Source organism: Lontra canadensis, unplaced genomic scaffold (genome assembly GCF_010015895.1).
Source record: "Lontra canadensis isolate GAN:19392208 unplaced genomic scaffold, GSC_riverotter_1.0 scaffold16, whole genome shotgun sequence".
NCBI classification, from domain to species: Eukaryota; Metazoa; Chordata; class Mammalia; order Carnivora; family Mustelidae; genus Lontra; species Lontra canadensis.
The window spans coordinates 21,974,127-22,001,445 of record NW_022631010.1 but is presented as its reverse complement, the minus strand read 5'-3'; the positions used below and the strand labels follow the sequence as shown (position 1 = coordinate 22,001,445).

The 27,319-nt window shown below is 39.5% G+C and overlaps 1 protein-coding gene across 9 annotated transcripts in view; it reads left to right on the top strand.

The window, feature by feature from the left end:
* RALGAPA2 (Ral GTPase activating protein catalytic subunit alpha 2) overlaps positions 1-27,319 on the top strand; it is a 311,877-nt gene that overhangs the window by 80,617 nt on the left and 203,941 nt on the right. For all 9 annotated transcript variants that reach the window (XM_032859300.1, XM_032859299.1, XM_032859298.1 and 6 more), the window contains 5 exons: positions 5,982-6,209; positions 16,049-16,216; positions 17,487-17,624; positions 20,804-20,952; positions 25,475-25,586. In XM_032859300.1, the coding sequence (XP_032715191.1) occupies positions 5,982-6,209; positions 16,049-16,216; positions 17,487-17,624; positions 20,804-20,952; positions 25,475-25,586 (795 nt within the window). The remainder of the gene's footprint in view (positions 1-5,981; positions 6,210-16,048; positions 16,217-17,486; positions 17,625-20,803; positions 20,953-25,474; positions 25,587-27,319) is intronic.

Sequence of the window (27,319 nt, the reverse complement as noted above, 5' to 3'; positions counted from 1 at the left end):
CTGATATATAGAGAGTGCCTACAAATTGAGAAGACAAGCAGTCCAATTGTAAAACAGACAAAAGGAGAGTAAGGAGAAGTTCATGGAAGAGGAAATAAAAATGACCCTGGATTTCACTATGAGCCAGGGAACACTGTTAGTTCTGGACCATATTGAGAGACCTTTATTTATCCATCAGGTAGACAAAAGTTTGTATGAAATCGTATATAAGAAATGTAGTCACACTCTTTGATAAATTTTAGATTGTATCTTGTGTGATTACTAAATCAATTCAAAACAGTCTGTTTAAAGGCTGTGACTGCTGCCTACCTGGTTTCAAAATTTCAGAAAACCATCAATGTATTTAGTGAGTAAGTTTCTCATTTTTTGAAAAATACAGTTGGATGATGAAAAGTAGCAAGAATAGCAGATTAACCACGGATTCAAGGTTCTAGCATATTTTTTTTTCCTTAGCTGGAAAGGAGACTTCTCACACTTGTGAGTCATCTAGTTTTATTATCTAGCTTTCTTAGTGTCCATAAAGGTCTAACCTCCTGAATCAGTTTGGATGGTTGTCTCATCCTAACAGAAAAAGACTCCATAACTCAAACTGTCTTAAAAGATAAAAAAGAAATATTTCAATCTCATGAAGAAGCAGCTCATGGCACGACTGGCAGAGAATGTAGTTAATTCACACTGTCTCCATGATTCTCTCTAGTTTTCCCTACTCTCCCCTTTCCCTCTGGCAGATTTGTCTTCCACTCCCTGCTTACTGTAAGATGGCTGCCAACAGCAGGGGCATGGCCTTCCTTGTTCATGTTCAGAGACAACTCAGATACTTCTGTAAAGCCCTTCCCATTTGTGTGAGTAGAACAACTTAGGTTACCTGTCTCTCCTAGAACAGTAACAAGGCACTGACTCTCATACAGTTGGCTATGTGAATGGCCTAGAAGGGACATGACTGGCTTCCATGACAGAGCCCTTCCCTGGTACTGTGGATGGGGCCAGCTTCCCATGACCTGGGCTGCAGGGGAGGAGGCACACAGAGCACTGGGGTTCTATCAGGGATGGGGAATGGGTGCTGGCAGTCAACTATCCAGGTCCAGTGCTACCACACCCTGCAGAGAGCCGAACATAGAAATGGTCACTCCCATTGTACAGACTCTCAATATGTCTCACAGTGAGTTGTTCTACTGGTTTTCTAGTGCCACTGTAGCAAATGACAAACTTTCAGTGGCTTTAAACAACACAAATTGATTATATTGCAGTTCTGGAGCTCAGAAGTTCAAAATCAGTCTCGGTGTGGTAAAATCAGGATGTTGGCAGGTGTGTGTTCCTTCTGGAGGAACACATTCTGCAGTCAAATGCTCCGCCACTGAGCTATACCCCCTGGAGGAACACGTTCTGGAGAATCCATTTTTTTGCCTTGTCCTGCTTCTAGAGCTGCCTGCATTCCCCGGCTTGTGGCCCTTCATTACATCACCTTTTATCCCTTTGTTTCCTTCTTCACATTGCCTTCTGTTTCTGATCCTCCTGTCTCCTTATGGATCCTCATGATTACATTGGGACCACCCAGATAATTCAGGATAATCTCTCCCCCCTCACACCTTAATTTAATCATGCTTGCTAAATCCTATTTGCCAGGTAAGGTAAGGTACTCAAAGCTTCTGGGGATTAGGGTATGGACATCTTTGGGGGAGTCACTATTCAGCTGATGAGTTGCCTCCTGCATTCCCTTCTGTGCCTCACACCTCATCTCACATGTGTCTGCTGTGTTCCTCTCTTCATCTGCATTGCGAATGAGAAATGCAGCAATTTAAACCATTGAATATTAGATTTTGGAGACAGTTGCAGGAATAAAAGCACATATAATTTCATTTGTGTCCTAAAAGTTTTTGTTTGGAATTTCAAATTTAATCTAATTTTGCCTAGGTAAAGTAATATGACTCCATCAGTTGATCCAAAATCTCTTTTCACAGAATATACTGCTGTTGTAAAAGCCCTTCAAAACAGTATTTTAAGTGCTGTTTCCAAATAGAGTTTACACTTTTGCCCTTATCACTGTATTGAATATCATGTTTGAGAGCTTTTTTGTGTGTTTTTTTGCAAAGTGGATTTGCCTCTGGATCTAAAACGAATGCCTTTAACAGTATTTTTTCACCAGGAAGGAGAGGAATTAGTGTATCTTCTAGACTAAGTTTTCTTACCACTTGAAGAATCTGGTAGAACAAATATCCATGGGAGAACGAAAAGACAGTAGCTCTTATACCCCGTATACTGTGTTGACAACAACAGCATAAGCCTGACCAAAGCTGTACATCTTGGTGCATCATTTTAGCTGAAAATGTGTTCAGCGAAGTATGATTTAATCCTTAGTAATTCATATTTGTATGAGATAAAAGTACTTCAACATACATTAGAGAAAAGAAAGTGTTGATGTTAAAATTTAAGTAGTTGCCATTTTTTACCTGTTCTGTAAACACATTAATTGACATTAAAACCCATAAAAGCCCATTTGGGAATGGAAAAGAAAGTTTGAGGTGGTATCAGCTTTTTTGAATGATACCGTATTTATTTGTATGATAATCCTTAGTTACACTTTGACTGAGTCTGAATGTGCCCTTTAATAATGATCCACGGGCTGTGGGTTTCCTGAAATTGTATTTCATGGGGTGAACAGTTAGAAAAAGTGAATCCCACAAATTGACAACCCTAGAGGAGTTTCTATGTTGCACAAATACATTTGTTTGTTGACTACCACTCCAGTACTTTCTGTGTCTAGAGCTCTACCCAGGCGGTGCAGGCTGCCCCCAGCTGTGTTGGAGAATCATGACAGGTCATTCAGTAGCCTCAGGCATCCCCACCAGAATGGTGTTTGCATCCTCTCATTTCCCACCTAGTTTGTGGTGCCCCCTTTAGCTTGACCCTGACAGTGGACAGGTCTCAGTATGAGCTGTCAGTGAGAAGAAACCAGATGTTGGGGAGGGTTGATGGGAAGGGTTAAGTGTCAGCTTGTATCATGCAATTTCCTGCACCCTGGCAGTGCAGGCCTGGGCCAAGCTGGTATGTCTCTTTCACTGACCAAGGCTTCCTCATGTGCCCAAGAAGTGAAAACCAATTTTTGAGTTTGCCACCAGAATCACCTAATACTAAATAATAGTTGAGAATTCCAGCTTGATTGTAGTGGGTGGAAATGGACCATTCTCTGTGCTTAATTCTTACATATGCTTTTACTGTTCATTTTCATGAAAGAGAAAGATATGAGGAAATTTGGATTATCAGTTTGTTTTCACTAATCACTCACTACAGACATAAACACCTGTCAAAACATACAGATGTTTTTGGAAAGTAGCCTTTTACAGAGGGAGTAGGGACTAAGGCTAAGGAAAGCATTGTTCTATCAAGAGAAGTTGTTTTCCATTTATGGCATGATGGGAAATCCGTCTCATGTGATCTATTTGGATAACAGAGCTCACTTTTAATTTTTTTAAACTTACTTTGATTTTTAAATTGAAGTATAGTTGACACACAATGTTCTAGTAGTCTCAGATATACAACATAGGATTTGACAAGTCTGTATGTTATGCTGTGCTCACTGTACTGTACCATCAACTATATTCCCTATTCTGTGCCTTTCATCCCACAACTTACTAATTTCATAACTGGAAGCCTATATCTCCCACTGTGTTTCACACATTTTGGCTGTCCACCCACTGCCTCCTCTTTGGCAACCACCAGTTTGTTCTCTGTATTTATGGGTCTGTTTTTGTTTTTCTGTATGTTCAGAGCACTTTTTAAAAGAATTTGGTGCCTTTAAATATATTTCTTTATTTACATTCTTTTAGCTACCTAATTGCCATGTTACCCAATTAGTTATCAAATGACTTCAAAACTTGGTGGTTTAAAACAACAGCCCTTGGGCGCCTGGGTGGCTCAGTGGGTTAAAGCCTCTGCCTTCGGCTCAGGTCACGATCCCAGGGTCCTAGGATCAAGCACTGCATCGGGCTCTCTGCTCCACGGAGGGCCTGCTTCCTCCTCTCTCTCTGCCTGCCTCTTTGCCTACTTGTGATCTCTGTCTGTCAAATAAATAAATAAAATCTTTAAAAAAAAAACCCTTTTGTCATATTTCATATACCTTTTGGGTAAAAAATTTGGGCAGGATCCTGTGGGGCAATTCTTGTGCTTAATAGGGCATTAACTGAGGTCAGTGGGTGGTGGCCTTCAGCTGGCAGCCGGTTAGTCTAGAGGGTTCAGGATGGCTGTATGCACATGCCTGTTACTTTGATGGGTGTAGTTGGAAGGTGAGGCTTAGCTGGGCCTCACACTTCCATGCAGTCTCTGTAACAGGGTTGTTGGACTTCTTTCCTGGCCAGTCAGAGCTCCGATAGCAAATGTTCCAAGAGATAGGAAGTGGTAACTATCAGTCTTTTGTACCTGGGACTGAAACTGGCACAGATCTCTTCTACCCTATTCCACTGGTTAACATAGTCACAGAGCCCTTGTGAATCAAAGGGAAGGGGGAGTCATGGAATTTGTGATCATTTTTTTAAATTTGCTGCATATGTACATATGTACCTTTTTTTTTGGCCTGTGGGGAAAATGGAAGTTATTGATCCAAGACTCACAGGTTATTGAGCCATAAAAGAGACATTAGATTTAATCCAACCTCCATACTTTACAGATTAAAAAAAAAATGTATATACACTTATGCATATGTATCAGTTACTATATAGATACACATATATGTATCAGAAAAAATGAGTAAAATTTTATTTTTCTGCAGAAGATAGTTGACACATCAAAAGGATGAAATTTTTTTTAAAAATAATTTCTATAAGACAGCTCATCTCACAGTATCACAGTACCTTTGATAAGCGACACAGACTTAATAGCTAAGGCATGAAGAGAAAAATTATTATTATTTTTTATTTTTTTTAAGATTTTTATTTATTTATTTAACAGAGAGAGATCACAAGCAGGCTGAGAGGCAGGCAGAGAGAGAGGAAGATCCCAGGACCCCGGGATCATGACCCGAGCCGAAGGCAGAGGCTCAACCCACTGAGCCACCCAGGCGCCCCGAAGAGAAAAATTATTATAAACATAATCTTCCATTAATTTTCTCCAAAATAGATTGCTATTTGGATATCTGCTTTCAAACTGTCCTTGGTAATTACTGAAATAACTATTTTGTATTATTCATATCTTATCATTCGTTGTAAAAAATACTCACAGTAGGTAGAATTTTAGTGATATTTGAGTTATACATTTTTGACACTTAAAAAATAATAGTGAAATTTATAAAAATGAAGCAAAATGATACATGTATTGTAATTGGAGGAAACCTTTAGTTCTATGCGGAGATGAGAGCAGAAATCCACCTTAAATATGTGAGCATGAATTATTTTATTTCTTTGTGCTCTTAAAACCTTCTAAAATTTTAAAATTTTGTAAATATATCAGTTAAGTTCAATCTGAGATTCTGAATATGAAATTCAGATCAAGATTCTTCTCATAAAATACCCTCCAAAGATTTTGACACTCCTCCGTTAAGTGTCACTTAGACTCATGAGTCAAATGATGCTTTCCAATATTGTGGCTCAAAAAAATCTACTGAACTTTCAAATCTCTGTGACCATAGAGTGAGTGCTGAATTTAGAAACCAAAGGTGATCATAGTATAAATTCACTGACACAATTTTTTCTATGGTTTTGCAAATATAAGTTAAAGTATTTTGGTTGGGAAAATTTCACAGCCTCCCTCCCTGCAATAATCTAGTGTTTTTCCTGTTAAAATAACTGAGTTGGGGAGAGGTTAGCTGGTGAATTGGGAAATTGGTGAGTATGGTTCCTGGAGCCTATTGTGCTTTGAGCAGTGCTGGTGTCTAGCTTGCCTTCAAGTTGATGGTAACCAAAGTCCTTTAAAATTAAACAAGTCTTCAGTTTCACCGGGTATTCTTTAATGTCAAAGAGGCCCACTCAGAAGTGGTAATGGCTTTCTTCCAGACTGTTGGTGGTGGTGTGGGGCAAGAGAGGGTGCCGGAGCTGGATGGTGGCTGTCCCACAGAGCAAGACAAAAACCATTCCAACAGCAGCACCTTGTCAGACCGAAGACTCAGCAACTCCAGCCTTTGTAGCATTGAAGAAGAGCACCGAACTGTGTATGAAATGGTGCAGCGGATTCTCTTGTCAACTCGAGGTTATGTCAACTTTGTGAACGAAGTCTTTCGTCAGGTTAGTGTGTGTGTGTGTGTGTGTGTGTTTGTGTTGTGAGTTCATGAAATTGAAGAGGGTTTTGTTCTTTTTTTCTTTATGTTCAATTAGCCACTATATATTACATCATTAGTTTTTGATGTAGTGTTCAGTAATTCATTAGGTATAATACCCAGTGCTCATCACAACACGTGCCCTCCTTAATACTCATCGCCCTGTTACCCCCTTTCCCCAAACCCCTTCCCTCTAAAACCATCAATTTTGTTCTTGTTCTTTTGCTCACAGTACTGCAAGAAATACTGTTGATGAGTTGGGCTACATTATGGGACTGAATCATGATTCCTCTAATCCTGCTTTTAATTTGTCATATGGAGTGTTGCAATTTTGTTTATGATTCTTTAAGGTTTTGTTTTTATAAAATTCCCACATATAGAGGGTAAATTCTATATATGAGCAAATAATCCCCAAAATACCCTCTTGTGTCCATAAGAAAGTGGAAACCCAGAGGTAGGTGGGAAAAAAGCACTTCCTGGATACTCATCAACAATTGAGCATGGCAAAGCGGAGCCCCAGGCTGGTGGTGTCCCGAAGGCCCAAGGGAGCTCTAGAGAGGCTCTGCAGATGGTTGTACTTTCTCTGCAAACACACATGGCATGCGTATATGATAGAAGTATTTATGACATAAGAGGAAAAAGAGAACAAGGGGAAAGCAAGGGCTGACGCTGATATAGCACCCTGATGGGACACTGTGGTGAGTGGGGAAGTGCAAACAAGAAAGTGGGTGCAAGTGAGGAAGAAGATCGCAGAGATAGATCAGAGGCTGTACAACACTTAGCAGCCCTGAGCGACAGCTTGGGCTGGCTTCACCCCCCAGGGGACATTGGGCATTGTCTGGAGACACCTTTGGTTGTCACAACTGGGGAGATGGCAGTGCTACTGGCATCTAGTGAGTAATACCCAGTGATTATCCTACAGACACAGGACAGGGGCTCCACTGTGTCATGACAGAGAACATCAGGCCCCAAATGTCAGTAGTGCTGCTGTGGAGAAACTCTGACAAAGGAAGCAGAACCTGCGGTACAGCAAAGACAGCAGCTCTGTGGTGTGGAGTGGAGCCACTGGTCACCTCATCTTGGTACTGGTGCCCAGGGGGACAGAGCCTGGCTCCTTTGTGGGAGTGTGCATGTAATGGGGAATAGCTGTTGAGTCTGGGCACCCGCACAGAGGGTGAGGCCCCTGAATGGCAGGAAGCCGTGGTTGCTGGGGAGAAGGGGAGGAGCCCTGTGCATAGGAAGGGTGCACGGGCACCATGAAGAGTTTTTTTGTGGAGGGGGAAGACTTCTAGATACTGATTAACCCTTTCACTTCTGAGACTGTCATTAAGGAAAAATCAACCAAGAATGAAAGTCCCAGTATAATCCATAGCAATCTGGAGGTTATACCATATTTTGTATTTTATTGAATAAAAATGTTTGACTTAAGAAAATATTAGTTTGGGGTACCTGGGTGGCTCAGTGGGTTAAGCCTCTGCCTTCGGCTCAGGTCATGATCTCAGGTTCCTGGGATCGAGCCCTACATCGGGCTCTCTGCTCCGCAGAGAGACTGCTTCCCCCTCTCTCTCTGCCTGCCTCTCTGCCTACTTCTGATCTCTCTGTCAAATAAATAAACAAAAATCTTTAAGAAAAAAAAATTTAGTTAAGCTTCAGTGAAAATTCCCTCATAAAATATTTTTCTGCTTCTAGGCCTCAGCACTGCCTTGGTTCTTCTTACTCCCTAACTGTGTCTTCTCTGTCTTATTTCTTAGGCCCTTTTTTATTTGACCCCAGATTCCGAGAGTTGACCAAGTTCTGGGCTTGAGCCTCTTCTTCTGTAACGCCACACTTGCCTGCTTAGGGCCTTCATCTATTTGTGTAGAGCCATCAGCCATGTGGCATGAGACTCCCAGTCAAGCCTTTTGTCTGGACCTTGCTTCTTGTTTCCACACTTGCCTTTTGAAATGCCAACTGGTGATCTTGTCTGACATTCTAGTGGTGTCTTACTGATAATGAAGCCAGAGCTTAGCTTATTTTCTTCCCTAACAACAGCTTCTAACAACCACTTCTTTAACAGGACTTGTGTTCTTGTGTGCTTGTTAGTTTTAGCCTTCCTGTTATCCTTGTCTCCTGCTCCTCCTCTGAGCCATCACTGAGCAAGATATGCAGGGGACTTTCTCACTCCCGCTCCTTCCTTTTCCTTTGACCATGGTTAGCAGCATGCTCCCTGGAGCCCTACACCTGCTATGTCATCACTTTCTAACCTGTACTGTTTACGTCATGCTGCCAAAACATTCTTTTATCATAATAATGCATGATTTAAAAATCTACCCTATTCTCCCCATTAATGTTTCCCTGTTGTGTTCCTGTTGTATGCACCGGAAGGTACTTGGTAACCATTTAATTTGAGTTGAAATCATCAAGGTCCTAGAGAGCATATAATTGAGAATAGAGGTCATATATTTTATAAAGAACCAGATATTTCAGATATTTCAGGCTTTGTTGATCACGTGGGCTCTGTTGCAGCTCTTCAGCTCTGCTTTCGTAATGAGAAAGGAGCTCTGGATAGCACATAACAAAAAAACTTGGCTGTGTTCCTGAAGAACTTTATGGAAGTCACTTGGCAGGCTGGATTTGGATGACAGGCCAGAGTTTGCAGACCCTGATCTGTAGCAGCGTTTTAAGCTCTTGGATTCCAGTGCTTACTATAAGACTAGATGTGATTGACAAAGCTTGTAAATTTTGCACCCGAGATACATGCTAATGTGGTTTTACTTTCATTGTATAAATTGCTAATTTATCATACGGACAGTTTTGTCTTCATCCATTATTGGCAAGAATGTGCTCTAAATTCTGTGTTCTACTTAGTCCTAACTCCAGTCTAAATTCAGTACTGAAGTAGCTTGGGCCACAGACGTTAACTGCAGACTACTTACTACCAAAGGACTGAGACATCTTTGTGCTGTGAAGCAAAAAACATTTTATGCAAAGTAGAGATACTTGAAGGGGCATGGGTTTTAACATTGTATTCTATTGCCCTCTTGTGGTCAGTGATGAATTTTTCTTTCTGGGTGGCATAATGTAATTTCTTTCCAATTTTAAAGTATACAGAGACTATTTAATATTTTAGGCCTAAAGGCCATTAAAGTTTAAAATGTACATTCAGGAAGCACATGTTCTCCGTGGGGAGGTAAGATTGTGTGTATGCACCAGAGAACAGTGCATGATGGCAGAGGATCAGATGTCGACTGTGTGAACATGAAAATAAATGCTGACGAGGGACCCCGGGGCAAAGAGGCTCGTGGCAGGGGCTAATTGTGCAAGTCTTCTAGGACTGCATGGTTTAGTGGGTTGCAGGCAATGGAAATAGATGGTAGCTGAAGGGAGACAAAGTTCAGTGGCGCTCAGGGCAGCCTCAGTTTACTGCTGCCCCCCAGCAGGCAGGCTAGCAGTGAGTGGTAGAGGCTTCAGGTGGCCGGTTCTGGTCTTGGAGTCACTCTGCTGCAAACTTGTCTTCTTGCCAGTGTTTTTTGGACTACTTGTTGTAACCATTTGTAGGTCATAAAATTAACTTATCAAAAGCCAGTATTTTGAGGTGCATGGGTGACTCAGGTGGTTAAGCATCTGCCTTCGGCTCACGTTGTGATCCCAGGTTCTGGGATCAAGCCCCATGTTGGGCTCTCTGCTCAGCAAGGAGTCTGCTTCTCCCTCACCCTCTCCCCTTGCTTGTACTCTCTCAAATGAATAAATAAATAAAATATTTTTTTTTAAAGGGCCAGTAATTTTTTTTAAATAATGAAGCAGAATAAAATAGACTAAAACATTTCAGAGTGCACTGCATGTTCTAAGGATTAGTATTTCTTTGTGAAACTTTTAAAACAACATCTATTTATGTATATACTGTATATAAATGCATATATGCTTCTCTAACATATCTTCCTTAGTTCTGAATCTGGAAAGTTCCAAGTACTGCTGTACAGGTTATTTGTTGTTCTGTTTATTGTTGGTTTTGTTTTAAAGAATATTTTATTTTTAAAAAAGTAAATGTTCATTAGATAAACAGTCTTAAGCAAATCACTCAAATCACTCAAAATACTACCATTAAGCAAGCAGTGTTCATGTTAAAAGAGAATCATTCCAGGTATTTCTATACGTTTATATTTGCCTTCTGGCCTGGCTAGCTAGATAAGCAGATAAGAGCCTGGCAGTGAGGAGGTGGGTAAGGCAGGATATAAACAGAGAGCAGCCTAGCAGACAGACGGGAAGGCTAACAGATGAGCTGATACATAAATAAACTGGCAGGCAGGTATAGAAGATCAGACAGGTGATGTAGATGGGCCAGCTGGCAGAGGTGGAAGTGAGCAGGGAGGTGTAGATGAACAGGTACGTAGGTACAGACAGAGAATTTGGCAGGCAGTTAAAGATGGACAGGCAGCCAGCCAGCCATGGACGGGTGAAGGTAAAACCAGATAGAGGTTGACTGAGGTGAAGGCAGAGGCAAGGCGAGGGTATGTGGAAGTGCCGGAGTAGGGGTGAGGGACTGACAGACCACGTTATGACAATGGAATCTTTAATTCTTAATAATTTTTTCATGCATTTTTAATGAAGAGGTCTGAGTTTCATTTTATTTGAGTTTAAAAGAAAATAAAGAGAAACAGAGTTGTGGAAATTCAAATAAACATTCCTTTACCACAAGAAATATTAATTACTAAAATATTTCTCTATAATGAGAAAATTAAACTCACATTAAGGTGGTGGAATCAGTTTTTGTCCCCATGGTATAATTTTAGATAGCACTTATTTGATTTCTTAAGAAATCGGAAGAAATTATCAATCTTGTATTTCCTTCAGCCTCCTCTCCCCATCCACTTATTTCATTATGTTATAAATTGATAGCCAAATTTGCCATTATTTGCAGTCAGTTTGGAATCCTAATGTGCAGAGTTGTTTAGTCTTGGTTCTGAATTTAGGTAGACTCTTTCCTTTTGGTGTCCTCAGTCCTAACATGCTTGCTTTGATTCACTTCTTGGATGGCCTCGTTTTGTCATCAAGTGGGTGTTTTCAAGAAGATGTCTTGAGGCTCTAGTCCCTGAGTCCTTTTGTGATGAGGAATGTTTTCCTTTTGCCTTTCCACATGAACAGCAGTTTAGGTGGGTATAATAATTTCAGGTCACCCTTTCTTCCAATTAGGAATTTGTAAGTCAAAACTTTTCTAAAGTTTTCAGTATGAGTACTTTCAACATTTTTAAAGTAATAGAAGACAAGCTTGGAAATGTTTCCAGGAAACAAGAAATTGTAACAAATGACTAAGCAGATTTGAATAATAAGAAAATAGAACTTCTAGAAATGAAAAAATGTAATAATTGAAATAGTAAAGGAAAACCTTAGTAAGTTTAATAGCAGGTTAGGTACAGCTGAGGACAGAATAAACAGAATGACAGATCTGAAGAAGTTATCTTGAGTGTCCCTCAGAGAGACATAGATGAAAAATACAAGAGGTTGAGATGTGGAGAATATGGTGAGAAGGTAGGAAGCATGTGTTCCACTCTCCTCTGTCCTTACTATTTTTTATCTGCTATTCTGCAAGTTACTGAGAATATCCTACTATGATTGCGGATTGGTCTTTTTTTTTTTTTTCAAAGGCTCTCAGTATTTTTTATACACACACACACACACACACACACACGCTCATATATATGTATATATTTGAAGCAACATTATTAGTTTCAGTTATAGATTCCCAAATGTATGTTCCTTTGAATCTTTCATCAGTAAGAATTTTTCCTCTTTATCTCTAGTAATTTTTTTGGCGGGGGGGACCCTCAAAGTCAGTCTTGCCTATTCTTAATATAGCCCTACCAGTTTTCTTTTTGTTAGTGTTTCCATGGTGTATCTCTTTCTGTATTACTTTCAATTTCTTTTCTCCATATCTATGTTTTGGATGTCCTCTTACAAATGGCACATAGTCTTTTTAATAGTTTTTAAAATCGTACTTAATAATTTCTATCTTTTGATGGAGCATTATTCCCTTTACAGTTGACATAACAACTACTCTATGTTTAAGTTCACTATCTTACTTTCTGATTTCTAATTGTATTGAATTCTGTCAGACTTGTTGTTTTTAGTATCCCATTTTTCTCCTCTAGCTTAGTATTTTTATACTCATTTGTAATATTTTAATTGTTAACATCCCTAACTTAAAATCTAGCATTAATTTTAACTTTTACCCTGTGAGTATGCACTCCAGTTCCATTTATTCATTCTCAGTTCCTATGCCCCTGCTATGTACAGTTTTGTCTTGACTTACAATGCAGTTGTGTGCTGATAAAACCATCATAAGTTGAAAATACCATAAGTCAAAAATGCATTTAATACACCTAACCTACCGGGGCGCCTGGGTGGCTCAGTGGGTTAAAGCCTCTGCCTTCGGCTCGGGTCATGATCCCAGGGTCCTGGGATCGAGCCCCGCATCGGGCTCTCTGTGCTCAGCAGGGAGCCTGCTTCCCCCTTCCTCTCTGCCTGCCTCTCTGCCTACTTGTGATCTCTGTCTGTCAAACAAATAAATAAAATCTTAAAAAAAAAAAATACACCTAACCTACCAAACATGATAGCTTAGCCTCACCTACTCTGAACATGCTCAGAACACTTACTCTAGCCTGCAAGTTGGGCAAAATCATCTAACACAAAGCCTCGCTTATAATAAGTGTTAAATATCTCATGTAATTTATTAGATACTGTACTGGAAGTGAAAAACAGTATGGTTATGTCGGTACAAAATGGTTGTAAGTTTATCAGTTATTTATCCTTATGATCCCAGGGCTGACTGGGACCTGTAGCCACTGTCACCGCCTAGCACCACAAGAGAGTGTCATACTACATATCCCTAACCCAGGAAAAATCATAATTCAAAGTACAGTTTCTGCTGAATGTACATTACTCTCACACTGTCCTAAAGTTGAAAACTTCTAAGTTGGACCATCGTAAGCTGAGGACCACCTGTATTTGAATTCCATTATGAATATATATATATGTAAATATATTTCTTTCATAACTGTTATTTTACACAGTTTTATTCATATATATACATTTTATTCATTTAGATTTATCCAAATAATTACCCTTTTATTGCATTTTCATCTCTTCCTGAATCTCTGATCCAGGATTATTTTTCTTCTGCCCAAAGAATCACTTTTAGTATTTCCCTTAAGTCAGATCTCCTGGTAAAAGTTTTTCTCATTTCTGTGTCTGAAAATTTCTCTATTTTGCTTTTGTTTTTGTAGAGCAGTTTTTCTGGATACTGAATTCTACGTGGGCAACTGTGTTCTCTTTGTACATTGAATATTTGTTGCATTGTTTCTTTGAGAAGTCATGTGAGGTCATGTGGTTGCCCTTTGGAGGAAATGTCTCTTTTTTCCTCTGGAACTTATAAGATTTTCTGATTGTTTTTGGTTTTCACCTGTTTTACGGTAATGTACTCTGTATTTACCCTGTTTGTGTTTGTGATTCTTGAATATGTGGATTGACATCTTTACCAATTTTGACCAAGTTCTCAGCCATTCTCTCCTCAAATATCATTTCTGTCCCCTTTTGCTAATCTTTCCTTGTGCATCTTCAGCCATGTATAGGATCAGCTTTTCATTGTCTTCTCTCTCACCTTCCCTTCTGAGTTAGCCATCCTTTCATCTCGCCATGCTTCATTCTGGGTGTGTCCTTTGGATTTTTCATCAGTTTTCAGTCATGTCCATTCTGTTGTCAACCCATACACACTGAGTTTTTAATTTTGGTTATTTTATTTTTCAATTCCATTTATATTTCTTTTTGAAACTTTATTTATCCTGATTTCCTATATGTTTAAAATATTGTCTGGTTTTTATTGTGGTTTTGTTAGTATTGACTTCTTTTCTCATATTTCTGATTTTTAATTAATATAACACGTTAACCAGACAGTGTGTACAAATAATTTGGGTTTTACTGTGATTTTATTCACCTACAGAGGATATTTCTATTTGCTTCCTGGGAGGAGGATAACATGATATACCTTGATTTGGGATTTGGATTACTTCACTGTCTCTATATATTTTTCAAAACTCATCACATGGTCCACTTAGGATTTATGCATTTCATTATTTATAAATTTTATGTAAAGTACCATAAGAAATTTTGAACTCTAACCAGTGATATGCGTGTTGAAATATTTAGGGGTGAAATGTACTGATGTCTGCAGATTTCTTTGAAATGCATCAAAAATAAAATAGATTGAAAGAAGGATAAATAGGGGCAAATCTAGCAAATGCTAATGATAGAATCTAGGCAGCAGTATATGGGAACTCACTTTAAAATATTTCTACTTTTTTGTATGTGTAAAAATATTTGTAATAAAATTTGGAACAAAATTAGGGTGGGACACCGTTGTACTTTGTCATATTCTTTGTTGATCTTTCTTGAGACGTAAGTCAGAATATTTGTTATATTGATAGGCTCCTCTGTTCTGGAATTTGACATGACATTGATGAAAATTTATATATTGCATGAACCCTTGTTACACTGAAATCTGCCTGTAATTGGATTCTGTGGCATGAACATTAAAGACAGTATTAAATCCTGAATCTTGAAATCTCAAGACCTAGAATCATTTCTAACTTACTTTGTAATCTTGGAAAAATATCTCAGGTGTTCTGAACCTCAGCTTAATTCCTCATCTGTGGAATGAATGAAAGCATTTCCTATAATATTGAGTTCATCTCCTTTGTGTTTACCCCTCAGACAGAAATATTCCTTAGAGCTGATACTGAAAAGGCAAATACATTTCTCTTTTACCTTTTGGTTTATATTTTTAGAATCTTACATTAAATTAGATTTCTTACATGCATATGTATAAAGAGATTGTTTAATGTTAAAAAGTTCATGGGGTGCCTGTGTGGCTCAATCAGCTAAAGTCTGACTCTTGGCTTTGGCTCAGGAAGTGATCTCAGCATCATGGGATTGAGCCCTGCATTGGGCTCTGCACTCCTGCTGGAGTCTGCTTGCCCTTTCCCTCACCCTCTGCCCCCTCCCCTGCTATGCACATGCGCGGCGCTCTCTCTCTCTCTCTCTCAAATACATCTGAAAAACCTTTAAAAAAAATTAAAAAGTCACCTAAATGTGTACAATGCTACAATTGGCCAGGAGCTCTCTTTAATATATTTTCTGAGAGCCAACATTCACCAGCATACCAATGAGTACAGAACACCTGAGTACAGTCTTTACTCACTGGGATGCTGATGAAAGTCAGGTCTCCAAAAGGGAAGGGAAGGTGGAAGGGAGGGAGGAATAAAGAAGGAAGAAAGAGAAAGACAAAGAAAGGGGAAGAGAGAAAAAAAGAAAGGAAAAGCTCCAAATTACTAGCATTTTCCATCTTCTTTGGTATAAATATTCCCTCCATCACCATCACGACATCCTTGAACATGGAGTTAGGCAGAGGTGTGACAGTTGACTTGAGCTGGCCACAGTAGCATGTCTCTTGTCTTATAATCAATTTCTAATTCATTGGGAAAGTTTCCCAGTTGTATAACTGTTGTTTATATAGCCAATTGAAGAATTTGTGTAGGTGTGCATGTTGGCTATTTTTGTGAAAAAATTACTCAGAATACAGAAGTTATTTTTAAATTGCATGACATTTTCTGGCCTAAATGAAAATGACTTTTTTCCTCAGCAAGTTTGGTGTGCCCTGTGTTTCAGAGGAAAGTCTGAAATCGGTAATGGGGATTGGAAATGTCTGTTATGTTTCTTGTCTGTTACAGTGATCTGAGCAGGTGTGGAGTTAAAAGGAGTCTTCCCTTTTTATTCTAGGCATTTTTATTGCCTTCGAGTGATATCGCTGTAACAAGGAAGGTAGTTCAAGTGTACAGGAAGTGGATCCTCCAGGACAAACCTGTGTTCATGGAAGAACCAGATAAAAAAGAAGCTGCCCAAGAAGATGCCGAAAAATTAGGATTCTCAGAGACTGACAGCAAAGAGGTAATATGTTATCACTTCTTGTTTCTGTTGGGAACTACACATATTTTAGCAAAGTATACCTGGTCAGGAAGGGTGCCAATCAGTGGGGCATAGGCTGGTGGCACTCTTTTATCATAGCTGATGCTCTCAAGTTGCTGAGTTTGGTGAGGACCTGCTTTAGTGAGGCTGCTTCTGGCTCTATTCAGGATCATTGGTCACTTCCTAACCCTCAGGCTAGGTCCGAGTGTGTGTGGCAGCTTCCTTATTCACTGTTGCACAAGAGTTGCTTTATAAACCATTGTGTTTTACACGTCTCTGTGTGAGATTAAAAATGTCACTGCTGGGGCGCCTGGGTGGCTCAGTTGATTAAGCGTCTGCCTTTGGCTCAAGTCATGATCCCAGGGTCCTGGGATCGAGCCCTGCATCGGAATCCCTGCTCCATGAGGAGCCTGCTTCTCCATCTCCCTGTGTCTGCTGCTCTGCCTACTTGTGCTCTCTATCTCTCTGTCGAATAAATAAAATAAAATCTTAAAAAAAAAAAGTCACTGCTTTACTGGTATTGACGTATTTAAATAAATAGCATCTGAGAATCTAAATTTAGAATGTTTTGGTAGTCTTGTCTTGTGCAGTGGCCTATTCCAGAGCACTTGAAAAGACTAACCCCAAAACGAGCACTGTCTCCTCCATTAAGAAGCCTCACTGCAGGGCTGGGCGCTGTCCTCAGAGTGAGTGCTGTTGGAATGGAATTTTTAGTCCTGGGTAGGAAAAGCTAGAGGCTGGATAAATCTAAAATTACACAGTGGGACCTCTTCCTGAAAGAAAAGATATCTGTCATATTTTTATTTCTGGCATGCTGTTTTGAAATCTAGTCTGAGAAATTATTTCTAAAAGTTTGTTGCAGCAATTAACAACAAACATTTAAAACTATTAGTATTCAAGTCATATCACTTCTAAGTATCTGTATTAATGCCATAATTTTCATTTTTAAATTTTGGTAAAATCATTTTAATAACTGGTCATGATGTCAAAATGAATAGATAAGCAAATGGAATTTATCACACATCTTAGAGTTCAGTGATAGAGACTCATTCACTCATTGGACCTTTGTTCATTTCTTCAGCACATACTAAACACTAGGCACTGTTTTAGGTGCTAGAGGTGGTGAACAAAATGGAAAAAAGACTCACCCTCCTAAAACCTATATTCTCTTGAATTTTGGTGAGTGTAAGAAGTTAAGTATGTGAACATGGTACTTCTTCCCCTCCATTAACTGGTTTTTAATCTTCTAAAGACCTCATCTGAAGGTTCTCGTCATAAGCGATCTTCCAGTTGGGGACGAACATACTCCTTCACGAGTGCAGTGAGCAGAGGATGTGTGACAGAAGAAGAAAATAAGAACGTGAAAGCTGGGGCCCAAGCTATGCTGCAGGTACATGGCCAGCCAGAGACATAAAGACCTCTAGCTGGAGTCAGTTTGAACATTTTGTTTATTATGATAGCATCATTAAAGTATGATGATATTTATATCTCCCTGTCGGTAAACAGCTCTTAAGTTCTCATTCTGAGTTTTCTTCCTGACTGCTCACCTTTAATTTGTAGATTTTTTTTCCTAATCAAAAGAGACCTATGAGCTGGTTGCAGGTTTTTCCAGAGGGATTATTATGCAGTGAATGTAAAATGACTGAGATCCAAATCTTAAAAAGTATTTTCTGAACACATATGGAGTGTTGTCAGTCACCTGGACTCTAATTTGCAAGACAAGCATGATGATTATATCCTCTTATAAGGACTTTTATTCTTTTTTTTTTTTTTAAAGATTGTATTTATTTGACAAGACAGGGATCACAAGTAGGCAGAGAGGCAGGCAGAGAGAGGGGTGGGAGGCAGGCTCCCTGCTGAGCAGAGAGCCAGACGCAGGGCTCCATCCCAGGATCCTGAGATCATGACCTGGGGCAAAGGAAGAGGCTTAACCCACTGGGCCACCCAGGTGCCCCAGGACTTTTATTCTTAAAAATTCCCCATTTATGAATAATGATGATAAATGTTCTAAATATTAAATATTTATTAGTATGAATATATAAAATAGAACCAATGCCATTTGGGAACATTGGAAAGAACAAATTGGCTGATCACTTACTCTTCCCGGACCTCAGGATTTTTATCTTAAAAATGGGGATTGGCAGATTGATTACCTCTTGGTTCCCATTTAGGTAAAAGGTTATTAGGACTATAAGGGGAAGACACAGAATACCTCTCTTTTCCCTGCTCTTTGGCACCCCATCCTCCACCCCATATCTACCTTTCTAGCCATGGCCAGGTATGCCTCCCACACACAGGCCAGGCATGGTATCTGAGGTGGCATGGGCATAGCTTACCTGTTGCCCAGTTTTCAGTGACACTGCTTGTGTCATCCATCTTTTGATAGGATTCCTTGTCATGGTATCCTTTTTGCTTTCAGATTCGTTAGCAGTTTAATAGTCTGTAATTATTGAATTTTCTCATTTTTCAGTGAAAATCCTCAAATAATTTGAAATTAACTTTAAACAAAATCAAGATGGTTTTACTTGAGTAGCTTCAAAGAACTTTGGTGCCAGTTGTTAGTAAAATCTGTGCCCTCACCAGAGAAGTGCATGCAGGAGCTCCTGCCTGCCCTGTGTCCCTTGGGAGTCCTGTTCTCCAAGTGGATTGCCATATGCTGTCCTCAGCCATTCCACTGCCAGTATCTCCCTAAGTTCAGGAGATTGTTAATTTGTTTTTTGAAAGGAAAAGTTACATCTACTTGGACAAACCAAGAAAAAAAAATTTTCCACGTGATTATCGCACAACAGTGTTCAAAATGTTTAGTTTGGATTATAATAGCTGTTTTTGTTCTCTTTGTATCCAGTATCTTTGGTCCTTTCCTTAGTTCATTAGGAAAAAGTGGCCAAGTACAGGTTGAATAAGCTAGTATTCTTCTCCAGTTGCTGTTGACAGGTATAATTTGGACATACTAATTTTCTTTATTTTTATCTTAACCAATACTGACATACTAGTAAGAAATATTCATGGAGTTGGCACTTTGATCCTCTTAAGAGGATAAAATGAAAGAAGTATATAATATATGAAGACTCCTCACTTTTACTTGGGAATGTGCAAAGTTTCAAATTCAAATCAAGAAACCAAACACATTGAGTTAAAGATCTGTCTTGCAATAGGTCATCTGTGCCATACGTCTTAAAAAAACTTGGCAAATAGTGGCACCGGGGGGGCTCAGTTGGTTAAGCCTCTTGACTCTTGATCTCTCAACTCAGGTCTCTATCTCATTCAGGGTAGTGGGAAAAAAAAGGCCACTAAAATTATACTAAAACTGCTATAGTTCGTTAGTCAAAAAGTTCTTTGTTTTCCTCTTTCCCACTTGAAGGCAAGTAAATTCTTCACAATCGCTGTTTTCATCTGTTAAAGTGCTTATTTAGTAATTCTTTCTAGAAAATTAAGCCATGACACCTTTTTAATCTTACACAAGATAATCTTAGAAGCTTTCAATATTTTAGTTCATCCACTTGACTTTTGAGCTTGTTTATTCTAATTTCTTCAGTCAGTTTATATATCTATTTTAAGATGTTGTGTTAATGGATTTCATTCACTGTGAGGCAGAGAAGATCTGTTTGTTCCCAGATCCTTTGAATTTGTACTATTGAACACAAGGGAGACTTAAGCATAGGATCCAGGTAGATGGTGCACATCCACCTTCATCACTAGACTGACAACTCAGTCTTCTCTGTTGAGGGGTCACTGGTGTTGTCTGTGTCAGTAGTAACTCAGTGTTACTCTACTGTAGTGCCCCTAAGCAGTCACTTACTACCTAACAGCCTACATCTGTGCTTCCCACAATTTTCTACTGAAATACCCTGACAGTAAAGGACAGTGAACTGGTATCCTAAAGGTCTGACGTAGAATGTAGAGCTGTCAGCTGATTATCTAAGTTTTTTTAAATCTGTTTTTATCCCAAAAATTACCATAGGCTTCATATCCTACTGCATAATATAGTTGTCATATTAAAAGTATATGCACCTGGAAGCTATGTGGCCTTGCCTATTTCCTGGCCCCCTATATCTCCTAGAGATCCTATAGAGATCTATACACATGTTGGGTGGTGCTTGCCATGCTTCATGTCAGCAAAGTTCATGTGCTGGAAGATTCAACAATAATCAGGTGGTTTTTTCCCAGCCACTGTCCAACCACTGCTCCTCTTCCTCTCCCTCTTCCTGACCCTGAAATTTCTCACCCAGAAGCAGTGATCTATCTTCTTCCATTTTCCCCTCTCCCTTTGAGGGGGTGTCAAAAAGAAGTCTTCAAAAGCTTTTCTGATTTATAAATTTTCTAAAGTTGCATCCCTTAATATGTGTTAATAATTTTTTTCTAGGAAAGGTTTTTCAGGTGTCTCAGGTGATTCTAAGAGAAGCATTTTTTAAAAATCTTGACTGTTGGTACCTCTTGCCTTAGCTGAAATAACTCAAAGGTGATTCTTTGGTAGAGGGAAATTAATATCATTGTCTTTAAGAAAAATTTGTTCAGATCTATATGTTCAATTACATTTATATGTTTAATGTAAAATTTGTTGATTTCAAGGTATTTTTGACAAATGCAGCAAACGTCTTTTTGCTGGAACCATGTCCTGAAGTTCCCATGCTCTTGAAAGAACAAGTTGATGCCTGTAAAGCTGTTTTGATTATTTTTAGGCGCATGATAATGGAGCTTACAATGAATAAAAAGACATGGTAAGTTTATTTCAAATTAATTAATACTGTAAAACAGATGTTTCTGTTTTTCAACATAATAATTAAAATGTTAAAGCCTCCACTTACTAATGGCTTTACAAAGTGAACAATAAGGTGATAATCAATCTTTTGTAACAGTTTCTGTGAATTATGAAGAAGGTAAGTATCCAGCACTTTGATAGTTTATTTTTATTATTGGCTTTAAAAATGTTACTGAATTATAATTAGTCGTATTACTTAATAGTAGATTTTTCCATTTTAAATTGTTCATCAGACTGCTTTGTGGAAAAGCAATATAACTGGTGTTTTATATCATTCTTCATAAGCCCAGGAGAGGTTGTTAATTGCTCTGAAATGCTGTTAACTAATTTTTATTGCTTCAAATTTGAAGCTTTAAATTTACTTTGGAAAAACAATTATAGTAAATGACATATTGTCAGAATGACCAAATAAATAGTACTGTCAAACATATAGTGGCGTCATGAAAATGTGCTTATGCGAAATATTTTTATTTTACCCTTTGATTTTGTTTGGCGTCTGTGTGTTTATAATATCCCTGAAAGGAAACAGTGCTGTAGCTTTTTTTCCCATGCTCTTGTCCCATAATGAATGCATCACTCCAGCTTAGGAGATATTTTCAGATGTTCTCAGGAACCTCAGAGCCACTTTGTAATCCTCCTTCTTCATGTCCCTCAGTTGTTGTAAAATGCCTCTCCAGTCTGTCCTTTGCATGTTCCCCCCACCCAGCGCTGCCCCAGAACAGCCTGGCTGGATCAGCTGGTGTCAGTGAGCTTTGGCCTCTGTGCTCAGAGCAAGGGGCCACTACAGACCAGCTCCCGTGGCCACTTCCCTCATGGAAATCCTCGGTGGGGTCCTGTTACCAAGCCTATGTTTTGGATGCTTTTTCTGGGTGTCCTTGAATCAGCACTAAGGGGGCTTTGGAAAGCTCTGTGTGGACCTGGTAGAAAGCATAGAAATGAGGCAGGACTGAGCTGGCAGGAGTCCCTGCGGCTGTGGAGTCCAGCCTTTTTCTTTCTCTGGTGAAGGGAGGGTGGGCCTAAAGGAATCCTGTCAGGCAGCAAGTTCACTGGTTCAGAAACCACAGGAATCAAAGTGATTGTTTTAAGGCAATTCCAGGGTCATCTTTCTCATACTGGAAATACTACTGTGATGAACAACATGATTTAAACAAAGTTAAATGCTAAGTCTGTAACATTGAAAGTAATGCGAAATGCTGGTATGCTCACAACAGAATCATCTACTCCTCTATAGTATAGCAATAGTATTTTTTTATTTAAATTTTTTAAAAGATTTTATTTATTTATTTTACAGACAGAGATGACAAGTAGTCAGAGAGGTAGGCAGAGAGAGAGGAAGGGAGGCAGGCTCCCTGCTGAGCAGAGAGCCAGACGCGGGGCTCCATCCCAGGATCCTGAGATCATGACCTGAGCCGAAGGCAGAGGCTTTAACCCACTGAGCCACCCAGGCGCCCCAGCAATAGTATTTTTGATGAGTTTTTTCTTTGAAGACTGTGAATTCAGTTTACCTTTATATCAATAGTATTTTGATCATTTTGATAATCTTTTTTGGTGAACATTCTAAACTAAAATTAAGCAAATCTTCTCTGTTCTTTAATAATTCAGAAATTTCCAGGTAAAAGTATTTTAAAAAAACAACTTATAGAAATAGATGAAAATACCAAAGAATAGTCAGTAGCTCATAGGAAGGGATGTGGTCTGTTTCCCTAGCAGAATTTCCTATGCATCTTAGTGTAGGACAGTCCCTGGATTCCTTTCCTTCCTTCTTTCATCCAGTACATAACTACTGAGCTTCTGCTGTGAGGATATAAGGTGAACTAGACAGACAGAGTTCCTGCCCTTGTGAGGTTTCCATCCTCATAGACAGAGGCAGAATGAACACAGCAGTTTCAGTGGTAGAAGCACAGTGAAGCTGGGTAAGAGGAAAAAGTGGAGGGTGAGGGAGTGTTTTTCTACGGGTGTCCAGGAAGACCTTTGTAAGCAACACCCTGAGGACAGGGAGGGGGAGGCCAGGGGGAGGTCTGAGCATAGAGCTTTCCACAAAAGGAACAGCAAGTACGAAGGTGGTGTGTTCTAGGCCACTGTAGTGGAGCAGACAGAAGGAGAGGGAGGGTGGGAGGGGATGTGACAGGGACCAACCAAAGCCAAGTTGAGTGGGGTCTTGCTGGCCACAGGAGGGATATTGGCTATTCCTCTGTCTGTACGCAAGACTGTGACACAATCCAGTGTATGTTTCTGAAAGATTTCTCAGACTTCCTCTGGAGGAGAGACAGTGCAGTGTGGGGGTGGGGGGAGGGGCACACAATGTCTGGGGCCATAGCCAATGGCAGCTTAGACTAGGGCTGTAGCCAGGGAAGTGCTAAGAAGCAGTCCTGAAATGGTGAGCAGTAGCGTTGTGTGAATGGTTAACAATACCGCCTGTGTGAGAAGATGGGGACAGCGTCAGTAGTAAAGAGTGCAGGAAACTCTGTTCCTCAGTGTAGGGACAGCATACATGCATAATTTCCCATGTTCCCATGGGAGTTTTATACTCTTGGAGCATTTTTGAGGAGGAAGGACCAAAAGTCAGTGTTTCACAAAATACAAAGAAGCAAGCTGGAGTCAACTGTTAGGAAGGATTTTTCTAAACTGGAGGTGATTTTTTCACCTTCATTTTCTTCCAGAAAACTGTGTAGGAATATCATGGCTTGCCAAGCTTTCTCATAGGTTCAAAAATTAAATTAAACCTGTGTCTTTGTCAGTCATTGCTTTGGTCAGGTTTGTTTGTTGTTTTTTTTTTTTTTTTTTTGAGAGATTTATTTATTCACATGAGAGAGAGAATGCATGAGTGGGGAGAGGATCAGAAGGGAGAAGAGAGAAAGAGAATCTCAAGCAGATACCCTGCTGAGTGTGGGACCCGATGCAGGGCTCGACCCCACGACCCTGACATCATGAGCTGACCCAAAACCAAGAGTAGGATGCTCAACTGTCTTAGTCACCCAGGCATCTCCAAGTTTGCATTTTTTATAGCAATTCCCATGATTGAGGTTTTATTTGAAAATTATTATATTTCTTGTTCTTGTCATGTTCATAAGATGAGTAAGTAACCTTTCATGTGGAAAGGATTGTTTTTTGTTGTCTTAAGCATCACATAAATGTGAGCAGGCAGTGGTGATGCTGAGGCCTGTGATGGGTCTGGGTACCCCAAATATGGTGAGGGACATGCTCTCCCTAAGTCTGCACCATTTCTTCCTCATCGTCCTCTAAGCTGTCTGCTCCAAACGCATGCACCCACATCTCCCATGACTTGAGAGCTCTTCTTATTCCATGCTTCCAGAAACCATAGATGGTGTACAGCACAAGCAAACAACTGGAACAAAGTTCCAAATGTTGCCAACAGATAACCCAGGGATGAAAATCAAATGAGGTTAGCTACAAATAGGGTAAGAAACCTTATTTGTAGATGTCATTGTACCATGAGAGAAGCTTAACTAGATTCCACATCGTGTTAAATAGAAAATATCGTCTCGATATGTGGAAGTACGAGAAAAGTATAAAGGAACTGTGATTTGAAGATTTCATCATCTGACCTGGACAAGATGACTCTGTCCAGTTCCCTATCTTATCATGAGCAAGCATGTAGGCCAATGAGAAAGCTCTAAAGATGAATGAACTGTTAGTGGATAAAGCCTTGAAGGAGAAGTTAAAAGGTATGATTCCCCTCAAAACAAACAGACTTCCCTTATATACAAAAGATACGTGTTCTTGGTTTGCATGGAATTCCAGAAAGGGAAAAGTAAGCAAACACCATGCAATGAAGAATGTAACTTAGTTGTGAAAAAGAAAAATGCCCTTTGGCTGTTCTGAAGAACTTACCACTATTAATATAATTAGCAGTGTTACTTTGTGTCTTCAGTGCCCTCTTGCAAACCCAGCACCTTCCAGGCACAAAACTCCATGCCTTAAAGTGACCAAAAGTGACCTTTCCAAACCACCCTATCTGTGAGTTCCTCTGGAGTTCAGTCATAGTATGATACCGACTGCATACCTCCCCAGAATGAGGACCAGAATGTCCGTTTTATTTCCTACCAAAAAGATAAATGGGAGACCTCACAGGTTAAGTAAAATAATGGATGGGAAAATTAAAGGTTGCTGCATACATTCAAATGGGCACAACTATTCACTGAGCACTTTTAAGGACTGGTATAGTTGGAGAAACAGTCTTGACTCCCTGTTGGAATGAGAAAAAATTAGGTTGATACCTGTTTTATCCTGCTTATTGATGTGGTTGTAGGTCACATATTTTTAGAACTTTTGTAACATAAGGTGGTTTATTTTGATAAAATATGGTATTTGTTCTGTAATTAGCACTTAGATTATTAATGCTTTTGAGTAATACATGATTATCATTGTTGCTGAATTCTTAAGAGAATTTCTTGTACCTATAAGTTAAAGTGCTTTGGAAATGTGATTAATAACATGAGCTTTTATTTTGGGTTACCCAGGGAACAGATGTTGCAAATACTACTCAGGATAACAGAAGCTGTTATGCAGAAGCCAAAGGATAAACAAATAAAGGACTTGTTTGCCCAGAGCTTGGCAGGGTTACTGTTTAGGGTAAGTCTTTTTTATTAAAACACTGCAAATGCAAGAAATGAATCAGATTTTATAGCAAAGTAGTTTTAATCGTGGAGAATTTTAAGAGTAAAATTAAACTCTAAATTTCTAGAAATTACATTGTAAATTTTCATTTTTAGCTTTGCCTTAAAGGTTGTAATCTATTCTTTACAATTAGTGCTTGACTTCTCCTAGGCTTTCCCACCTGTCTGCCATTTACTTCCTCTTTTGACTTGCTTGAGTTTGGTAGAAATTAGGAAGATAACAAGAGCTGATGTCCTTGGTGGAGGGCCAGGTAGATTTGAGGAAGTAAAAGGTAAATGGAAGCATGGGAATGTGGGGGATAAAGTCAGGGAGCAATTCAGGCTAGAAATAAAAATGTAAGTGTAATTAGTCCAAGAGTCATTGGGCTATGTGTTTCAAGCCACAGATGGAGAGATTTTGTGTCCTAAAGAGGAGAGGTCCATCTCCATGGTTGGTAGAGGAGAGGAATCATCCAAAGATGCTGAGAAAAGGTGGCCAGGGAACTGGGAGGGAAACTAGAGGAGCATGTGTCTAGACACCTGGAGACAAGGACTGGGGAAGAGGAGAATGGCCAGTTGACATTTGCTTTGACAAGATGTTGCTGATTGATAATATTCTGGGCCCACCTGGAAATGGATGGAGGAGAAGATGAGAGCTGGGCAGTAGAGGTAGCAAGTATAGTTAAGGCTTTGCAGAGGTGGAAGGGAGGAGGAAAAGATGAGCTAGCTCAGTGGACAACATGCATGGAAGCCACAGTTTAAGGTGGGTGGTTTTAAAGTCTGTTTGCTTGCAGTGAGAAGGGTCCAATGAAGACAGCCTGGGGGAGAGAGAAGAGAAGTAAAGACATAAAGTCCTGGATAAGGTGAGCAGGACTGGGCTGGCCTTAACAGGGAGCAGAGAGCCAAAGAGATGGTTATGTCTCGTACATCTCACATAATGGGAAGGGTCAAGAACCTGAGTAGTCTGACATCATACTGAGGGGAAAAGAAGAGGAAGTAGATGTTGAACTAACTGCATAGGAAGTAGAAGTTTTAAAGTTTTTTTTTTTTAATTTTATTTTTTTATGAACATATATTTTTTTTCCCCAGAGGTACAGGTCTGTGAATCTCCAGGTTTACACACTTCACAGCACTCACCATAGCACATACCCTACCCAATGTCCATAACCCCACCCCCCCTCCCAAACCCCCTCCCCCCAGCAACCCTCAGTTTGTTTTGTGAGATTAAGAGTCACTTATGGTTTATCTAAAGTTTTAAAGTTTTAAAAAGTTTTAAAGTTTTAAAGAAGTTTTAAAGTTTTAAAGAAGTTTAAAGTTTTAAAGTTTAAAGAAGTTTTAAAGTAGAAGTAAAGTTTTAAACCACCTGAGGGTGGTAGCCTATTGCAACGTTTCTCTAGAAAGCACTGGTATTTATGGGATACACAGAATTTATGGAGCATTTCTGAAGGAGAACAGTGTGAAAGGACTCTGGAAAAGTGTAACATTTTATACAAATAGAGACAGTGCAATAAATGGGCCTGCTTTAAGTAATCTGGTAGAAGATAGTATGGTGGATCATGAGCTAGAAGTGACAGTTGTAGGAAGGAGAAGTCAGTTTCTCCCCTCAGTTGACTTGAAGTGATTTTGGAGGATATATACTGAGATCTTATGTAGAATACAGGTAGGAAATAGAGGGTGACACAAAGAGAAACTAGTTCTTTAAATAATGGT